At 53.4% G+C, this 9,155-nt stretch overlaps 1 protein-coding gene across 11 annotated transcripts; it reads left to right on the forward strand.

Moving 5' to 3' along the window:
• Window positions 1–1,194: 1,194 nt before the first annotated feature.
• Window positions 1,195–8,633, forward strand: LOC100341917 (folate receptor beta). 11 transcript variants are annotated; one of them, XM_008264419.4, is made up of 6 exons: window positions 1,308–1,492; window positions 3,310–3,423; window positions 3,574–3,747; window positions 7,563–7,751; window positions 7,882–8,017; window positions 8,174–8,633. In XM_008264419.4, the coding sequence occupies exons 3-6, from the start codon at window positions 3,598–3,600 to the stop codon at window positions 8,458–8,460; spliced, it is 762 nt and encodes a 253-aa protein (XP_008262641.2). In that variant the 5' UTR covers window positions 1,308–1,492; window positions 3,310–3,423; window positions 3,574–3,597; the 3' UTR covers window positions 8,461–8,633. The 11 variants fall into 11 exon arrangements, with proteins under 11 accessions (XP_008262625.2, XP_008262655.2, XP_008262631.2 ...); XM_008264415.3 differs by having other exon boundaries at window positions 1,321–1,498; XM_070074952.1 differs by having other exon boundaries at window positions 1,321–1,498; window positions 3,586–3,747.
• The last annotated feature ends 522 nt before the right edge of the window (window positions 8,634–9,155 follow it).

The raw sequence follows: 9,155 nt of genomic DNA on the forward strand, positions 1-9,155 counted from the left end.
TAAAAATGTAAATGGTAAAAAAAGAAGATATACAAATAGTTAAGGAGTCTAGGAAAAGAGGCTCAACATCATTAATCAAGTCAAAGCCACAATGAGCTGGCACCTCACACTCATTATGCTAGCGAGTACTATGAGTTTAAAAATAAACAAAACAGAAAAGATGTTGGTGAGGAGGTGGAGAAATTAGAACCCCTGTATGCTGTTGGTGGGACTGTTAAATGGTACAGCCACTAAGAAAAACAATATGGAAGTGCCCCCAAAATTAAATATGGCATTATCATATAATCCAGCATTCCCACTTCTGGGTATCTCTACTGAAGAATTGAAAGCAGGGGTCTAAAGAGTCATTTGTACCTCCACATTCAATAGTAGTACTCTTCTTGATTTCCAAGAGGTGGGAGTGATCCAAATGTCTCTGACAGATATATGGGTAAACAAAATGTGATAATATACACACAAGACAGCATTATTCAGCCTTAAACAGGAAGGAAATTCTGGCCTAGGCCACAGCATGGATGAACCTGAAGATATTATGCTGAGTGAAATAAGCCAGTCACAAAAAGACAAACAGTGTATGATTCTGCTTACACAAGAGACCTGGTCAAGTTCATGCGCACAGAAATAGGCTGCCTGGCAGGACCTAGGGGAAGGGATGGTGGGGAGCTGTTGAGTGGACATAGAGTCTGGTTTCGAGGGATGGAAAGTTATGGAGATGGCTTGCACAATGAACCACATGGTGAAAATGGTTAGGATGCTGAATTTTGTGTAAGGCATTTTAAACCACATTTAAAAAAAATCCTATCAGGGATGCTCCACTGAGCGCTCAGAAATGCTAGATGGAGAGACACTGTCATTCATCACACAGGAAACAGTGTGTGCTTGTGACCCTGAGCAAATCCATTGACTTCTTCCCTTACTCAGCCTCTGTGTCTCCCCAGCTACCCACGCATTCCCCCGGCAGCTGTCACAGAGGCCCACTCGGCACATGCCAGGCCGTTCTCCATGCGATTCCCGACAATTTCCGGTGATGAACCAAAGTGCAGCCGGTTCCCTTGACTTTCCCCCGGGCTGTGCTAGAGACGGAGCCCGTCAGAGCCCGGCTCCTCTCCTCCCGCTCTGTCTCCAGCAAGGCCCCCTAATTTCCTGGGACCCACTTGCGCGTACCCAAGGATTTCAGTTCCCCCTGGACATGGAGCGATTCTCTCCAGCTTCCGTTGAATGTGCAGATCCAGGAATGGCTGGGGTGACTTTTGAAGAGCTGAACGGTGACAGGAATGACGAAACTGGCAGACTCACGGGACACTGAAGGGTGGGATGTAGACGAGGAGGAAGCAAGAGAGGAGGAAGAAGAGCTGAGCAGGGCGATTTCGTTCTGTACCGTCAGCTCTCCCGCGGTCGCCCCTGCCTGGAGGACAGGGACCGCTGGGGACACCCAGGCCTGGATCTGTTGCCAGCCCAGGTAGAGGCCAGCTCAGCCACGCCGACAGCGGAGGTGCAGGCAAGACGTCCTTGGGAGGGGAGGGGGACCTGGCGGGTTTGTGCGGAGGAAGGGACACACCCTTCTAGGAAGGCCCCATTGGCGCCTGTGGGGAAAATGACAAGAAGGGGAAGAAACTGGAGGAGGCAAGTGAGCTCCAGGAAGGTTTTTGGAGGGATCCTTGCCAGGCCTTGGGGTCCACTGCACACGGGCTTGGGGAGGGGATACTTCCGTGACAGAGCCGAAGGAACAGCTCTGGCGTGGGGCTGGCGTGACAGGCAGGAGTGAACAGAGGAGAAGGGGCTGTCACTTTTGCTGGGCGCTGCCCAGGGCTCCAGTGTTTGTTCGGTTGGCTGCTCAACACGGGGCATGTTAAGGTGGTCCTCCCCCTGCCCCCTGTTCCAAGGGGCTGTGCATTTGTCTATTCTGAGAGATAAGGGAGCCTCTGGTGCGTTTGCCTGGAGAAGGCTGAGAAGGCCAGGGTCAGGAAGGCGGACAGGCAGAAATGGCTTTCAGAAAATAGGAAGAAAAAAGTCTGAGGAAGCAAAGCTGTTTAAAGGCCACTATCCCAGGGCCAGCGCTGAGTGTAGTGGTTAAGACACAGCCATACCCCATATTGGAGTACCTGGGTTCGAGTTTCCACTCCATTTTTTTTAAATCGAGATTCATTTATTTGTTTGAAAGGCAGAGTTACAGGGACACAGAAAGAGAGAGAGAGAGAGAGAGAGAGAGAGAGAGAGAGAGAGATCTTCCATCTGCTGGTCTACTCCCCAAATGGCCACAATGGCCAGGGCTGGGCCAGGCCAATGCCAGGAGCCTGGAGCTTCATGCAGGTCTCCCACATGGGTGCAGGGGCCCAAGCACTTGGGCCATCTTCCACGGTCTTCCCAGGTGCATTAGCAGGGAGCTAGGTCAGAAGTGGAGCAACCGGGACTGGAGCTGTTACTCATCTGGGATGCCAGCGCCATGGGTCCACAATGCCAGCCTCAGCTAAATGTTTGACCCAGTTTGCTGCTGGGAGCTTCTCACCCTTCGAGGCAGCAGTTGATGGCTCGAGCACTTGGGTCCCTGCCACCCATGTAGGAGACCTGGATTGAGTTCTGGTCTCCTAACTTCAGCCTGGCCCAAACCTGGTTACTGTGGCCATTTGGGGAGTGAACCAAAGGATGGAAGATGTCTGTCTTTCAAATAAATACAAACATATAACAAATAATAAAATCTAAAAAATAATAAAACTCAGTACTCTTTCTGTTTCTGTATAAATTCAGCCGAACGCCACTCTGTGGATTATAACACTTGATCCTCCGGCCAATGTGAGAACTCAGCAGAGCTGGGCTCCTGGCCACTCACCGCCCTGCCAAGGGCAAACAGGGTTTGGAAGCTGGCAGGGGACTCTAAGTGACCCAGGGTCTAACTGCACAGTACTGGCTGGACACAGGATGCCCTGGCCATTTTCAGGGGCACAAGTAATGGACCTGAGCTGTTTAATTATATCATAGAGAGTACCGGTGCTGTGGCAGAGGGTAAAACCACTATCTGCAGCGCCAGCATCCCACGTGGGTGCCGGTTCAAGTCCCGGCTGCTCCAATTCCGATCCAGCTCTCTGCTATGGCCTGGGAAAGCAGAAGTTGGCCCAAGTGCTTGGGCCCCTGCACCCACATGGGAGACCCGGAAGAAGCTCCTGATTCCTGGCTTCGGATTGGCCCAGCTCTGGCCACTGTGGCCATCTGGAGGAGTGATTCAGCAGATGGAAGATTCTCTCTCTCTGCCTCTGCCTCTCTGTAACTCTGCCTTTCAAATATATAAATAAATCTTTTTTAAAAAAATCCTAGAATCCAGAGAGATGGGGATGGTTCCAGGTATCTCCTCCTACTAGGGGAGACTTCCCGAGGCCCACGGTCTACCCACTGGCCCCAGATTCTCCTCTGAGTCCTCCAAGCCTGGGGGTGAGTGAGCCCTGACTGCCATCTTCTCTACCCCAGCCTGAGGGAGTCTGTGCAGCCTTGGGGCTGTGGGGGTGGGGAGACTGAGGCAGGAGGTGGAGGGGCCCCTACGCAGAACTCCTACCCCTCAGACCTCCGTCTCCTTCACCGTAGCTCGCTTGGCAGGGACAGAAAGCCATGGCCTGGACGTTGCCATCGCTTCTGTTGCTTCTGGCCTGGGCAGCCACCACGGGCAGCACTCAGGATGGGGCAGACCTGCTCAACATCTGTATGGATGCCAAGCACCACAAGGTGAAGCCAGGCCCCGAGGACAAGCTGCACGCGCAGGTACGGCTCTGCCAGGAGCGAGGAAGTCGGGGCTGGGGGAGGATCTGAGGGGTCAGACAGCCCGCACCCAGGGTTACTGCTGTGGCAGAAGGTGAGGGTGGAGTAGGGGGAGCGGTGGAGGTGATTTTATGATGCCCTTCCCAGGAGGGGACCCCGTGTCGGTAGTGATGCTGAATAATCACTTCCTGAGCTCCCAGTGGCTGCCCCGTGTTTTCTGCATGTGATTCCATAGTCCCCGTGGTTCTCTGAAGACTGCGTCCTCCGCCTCCTACAAATAGGAGAAACAGAGGCCCTCAGCAGCACGTGGACCCCAGGAGTGGGACGGGGCCAGCCCTTGTGGTGGCGTAGGGGTAGAACTGGGGTGGGCTCCTCGGGGGGGTTAGAGGGTGAGAGACCGTGGAAGCGGTAGCTCATCCCACCCTCACTCCAGGCCAGTTCCACGGAGGGCCTTGTGTTGAAAATGAGCCTTGTTCAGGGCTATCCAATAAAAAAGTGTACATTCATGCAGCCTGGAAAAATCTATGCCAATCTATTGCAACTCTATTAGACTCAATGTTTCAGATTCTCTTCTATGTTGTGACGAAACTCAAAGCTAACAGAACCTATTTGTATATATAATTGAAAAAAAATAGCAACACAATATTCTATCTGAAAGACAAAAGAGAAGTGTCTCACTGTGTATTGTGCTAGGACTGGGTCGTTATTAACGAACAGAAATGTATTTGGATCATGGTGCTGGGGGCTGTCAAGCCCAAGGTTGAGGGACTGCATCTGGTGAAGCCTTCTTACCGCATCAGCCCCAGGCAGGAGGCATCGCAAGGGTGACAGGGGGTGAGAGCAAGAGCACCAGGGAGGGCCAACTCCCCGTGGAGAGGGGGCCATGCCTCAGATGACGTCACTACTCACCTCTTGTCAGGCCCTACCTCCCAACAACCTTGCACTGGCATCAAGTGTCCCACGCAGGAACTCTGGGGGACACATCCAAGCAAACGAGAGCCATTTGTAAGAGCAGTGATATATACGCAGGTCATTCTCCAGGGCGGCTACACTAAAAGGTATCAGGAAATAGCACGTGTTTGTTTTATCCGCAAAATCCACTATGAGGCAGCCACAAATGAAGTCTGACACAGGTTATGTTCTATCGGCAACTCAAATGCTGCAAGATGCTCTAAGCAGTGTCGCCACCGATGACACAATTTTCTAAAACACTGAGTAACACAGCGTATCAGAACGCATAATAGAGGGGGCTGGCGTTGTGGTATAGTGCGTAAAGCCACCACCTGCCATGCTGGCATCCCTTATGGGTGCTGGTTTGTGTCCTGGCTGTTCTACTTCCACTCTAGCTCCCTGCTAATGGCCTAGGAAAAACAAGGGAGGATGGCCTCAGTGTTTGGGCCCCTGCCACCCGTGTGGGAGACCTGGATGAAGCTCCTGGCTTCTATCTGGCTCAGCCGTGGCGGTTGTAGTCATCTAGGGAGTGAACCACTGGATGCAAGATCTGTGTGTGTGTGTGTGTGTGTGTGTTCTGATTTTAAAATAAAAATCTCTCTCTCTCTCTCTCTCTCTCTCTCACACACACACACACACACACACACACAGTAGGTTAAGCTACCTCCTATGAGGCCAGCATCCCATATTGGTGCTGGTTTGACTCTCAGCTGCTTTTCCAATCCAGTTTCCTACTATTGCACCTGGGAAGGCTGCATAAGATGGCCCAAGTGCTTAGGTCCCTGCCACCCACATAGGAGAACTGAATGGAGTTCCAGGCTCCTGGCTCCTGGCTCCAGCCTGGCCTTCCATTTCATGGTATTTTCAGTTCTGGAAAACCTAGTCTATATTAAAAACTTGCTAAAACACAACACGTTTATATGTAGGATGGAGTTAGGTTTAGATTTAGAGAATCATGAATAGGCCTTTCAATATTTTTGTTGGCCAGGAGCCAGGAGCTTCTTCCAGGTCTTCCACATGGGTGCAGGGGCCCAAGGACTTGGGCCATCTTCTACTGCTTTCCCAGGCCATAGCAGAGAGCTGGATCAGAAGTGCAGCAGCCGGGCCGGCGCTGTGGTACAGCGGGTTAACGCCCTGGCCTGAGGCGCCGGCATCCCGTACGGGCACCGGTTCAAGTCCCGGCTGCTCCTCTTCTGGTCCAGCTCTCTGCTGTGGCCTGGGAAAGCAGTGGAAGATGGCCCAAGTCCTTGGGCCCCTGCACCCACATGGGAGACCTGGAAGAAGCTCCTGGCTCCTTGCTTCAGATTGGCACAGCTCTGGCCGTTGCAGCCAACTGGGGAGTGAACTAGTGGATGAAACAGCTCTCTCTCTCTCTCTCTCTCTGTCTTTGCCTCTTCTCTCTCTGTAAAAACAAAACAAAACAAAAAAACAAACAAAACAAAACAACAACAACAAAAAGGAGTGCAGCAGCCGAGACTGGACCCAGCACCCATATGGTATGCCAGCACTGCAGGCTTTATTCACTGTGCCACAGCATAGTGGGGACACAGACCTTAATACTTGCTGAGAACAATAAATTCACGTAAGTGATACCACTGCCTGGCTTACTCGCTCTCCTTTCCTCAAACTGTCACTTTCCAGTGAGGCTTTTCCCAACTGCACTATTGAACATTTCAATAATCATCCCATAGTCCACTTTCTCATGCCTTGCTCTAGTTTTCTCCCTATCATTTATCATATCCTGACACACCATCTCTTCTTTCAGTTTCTTACTGTCTCTTTCCCTTGACTAGAATGTAAGTTCCATGAATACACATTTCTATCTATTCTCTGAAATATCAGAGACAGAGGCCGGGGGCCAGCGCTATGGCACAGAGAGTAAAGCCGCTGCCTGTGATGCTAGCATCCCATGTGTCTGCTGGTTCGTGCCCCGGCTGCTCCATTTCCAATCCAGCTCCCTGCTAATGAGCCTGAGAAAGCAGTGGAAGATGGCCCAAGTACTTGGCCCCCTGCATCCATGTGGGAGACCTGGAAGAAGCTCTTGGCTTCGGTCTGGCCCTTTGAGGAGTGAACCAGCAGATGGAAGATGCCTCTCTCTCCCTTTTTCTCTCTACAACTCTGCCTTTCATATAAATAAAATAAACTAAGTCTTTAAGAAAAAAAAAAAGAAGAGAAATATTAAAGACATCAGCATCCAGACCAGCAACATTGGCATCTAGAATAGGATACAGAGTAGCTGTTCAATAAGTATTTTCTTTCTGTTTTTTTTTTTTTTTTTTTTTTTTTTTTTTTTTTTTTTTTTTTTTTTTACAGGCAGAGTGGACAGTGAGAGAGAGAGACAGAGAGAAAGGTCTTCCTTTTGCCGTTGGTTCACCCTCCAAAGGCTGCTGCAGCCGGCGCACTGCGCTGATTCGATGGCAGGAGCCAGGTACTTCTCCTGGTCTCCCATGGGGTGCAGGGCTCAAGCACTTGGGCCATCCTCCACTGCACTCCCGGGCCACAGAAGAGAGCTGGTCTGGAAGAGGGGCAACCGGGACAGAATCCGGCGCCCCAACCGGGACTAGAACCCGGTGTGCCGGCGCCGAAAGGCGGAGGATTAGCCTAGTGAGCTGTGGCGCCAGCTTCAATAAGTATTTTCTGATGAACCAATCTTCTTAAGTGTTCAGTGCTATGTGCATGACAGCTATTGTCCTACCACAGGGTTCCCCTCAGCTCTCACTGGTTGGTGGGGCCCTGATTGCTGGGGCCCTATCGGTGAGTGTTGCCAGGACAACCTGCCTGGAGCAGGGGGGCAAGAACCAAATGGGGAGACGCTGAGGGTGGCAGGAGATGCGGAAGGGACTCCACCCTGTGTCTTCCCCATCCAGTGCAGTCCCTGGAGGAAGAACGCCTGCTGCTCCGTCAGCACCAGCCAAGAGCTGCACAAGGACGGGTCCCGCCTGTACAACTTCCAGTGGGACCACTGTGGCAAGATGGAGCCCGCCTGCAAGCGGCACTTCATCCAGGACACCTGCCTGTACGAGTGCTCCCCCAACCTGGGGCCCTGGATCCAGCAGGTACCCGTGTCTCCCTCAGCTCTCCCCCTCCCCTGGCAAGCCAGGCTGCCTTTCAGCTCAGTCCCCTTCAAGGTTACAGCCGCCCCCATCCCTGGCTGACGGGTGCCCTCCTTCGCCACCTGCCAACCAGGTGGACCAGAGCTGGCGCAAGGAGCGGATCCTGGATGTGCCCCTGTGCAAAGAGGACTGTCAGCGCTGGTGGGAGGACTGCCGCACCTCCCACACCTGCAAGAGCAACTGGCACAAGGGCTGGGACTGGACCTCAGGTGAGGTCCCGGGGTGGGGTGGGGGTGTGGAGGAGGAACTTGGAGAAAGGGATGGGAGCTGAGGATTTGGGATTGGTTGAGGATTTCTGGAAGTGGCCCGCAATGAGCTTTGGGCCAGGGGTTGAATGTCGGTGTCCATCATCTCTCTCCCTGCAGGAGTCAACAGGTGCCCGGCTGGGGCCACCTGCCGCACATTTGAGTCCTATTTCCCCACGCCCGCTGCCCTCTGCGAGGGCCTCTGGAGTCACTCCTACAAGGTCAGCAACTACAGCAGTGGGAGCGGCCGCTGCATCCAGATGTGGTTTGACCCCGACCAGGGCAACCCCAATGAGGAGGTGGCGAGGTTCTATGCCTCTGCCAGGACTTCCGGGGCCGTGCCCTGTGGGGTCGGGGCTCTCCCACTTGGCCTGATCCTGGTGCTGCCACTCTGGCTCCTGGGCTGAGTCCTTCTCGATCTCCACTCGGGCTTGGAAGGCGAGGCCGTGCGCAGCTCAGCTCCACAAACGAGGAAGCCCCAGCAAGCCTCCACCCACTCCCTACCCCCTCTGCTGCCCAGTTCTTGCTGCATGGTAGATCCCAGCTTGCGTTTCCTCTAGTAAACACACTGACACACGTGGCTCTGATGAGGGCTGTCACTTTGCAGGTGGATGGGGCACAGATCGAATAGTTCTTGGACTCCTCCAGAGCCACTAGCTCTGCCACTTAACTATGTGCAGCCGTGGCTTCATGCCTCCACACCTTGGTCTCCTCTCCATAAAGCGGGCTGATAATCCTTCCCTCAACCAAGCTGATGCTTAGATAGCCTGTGAGTCCAGTGCCTGCCCCTCATGGTCCCCAGGGGACCCAGTGCTCCTGTAACCCCACCTGGAGCCAAGCCCAGGACGCACCTGTTCCCTGCTTCCCAAAAGTCCCCTTCCCCACAACCCTGTCTCCCTGCTCTGCCTCAGCTCCCCCAGGGCCGGCGCTGCAGTCTCTGAACGTGAGAAAACTCCACCCTGCCTAACAGCCCGTGGGGGGGGGGGGGGCAGAGTCCGTGTGATCCTCGGAGGAGGAAGGGAGCCAGCAGGGGAGGGCAATCTGAGGAGTGCCGGACAGGAAATACTGAAGAACCTCAACTGGGCTGGCTCCTGGAGGTGTG

The sequence above is a fragment of the Oryctolagus cuniculus genome, chromosome 1 (genome assembly GCF_964237555.1).
Source record: "Oryctolagus cuniculus chromosome 1, mOryCun1.1, whole genome shotgun sequence".
NCBI lineage: Eukaryota > Metazoa > Chordata > Mammalia > Lagomorpha > Leporidae > Oryctolagus > Oryctolagus cuniculus.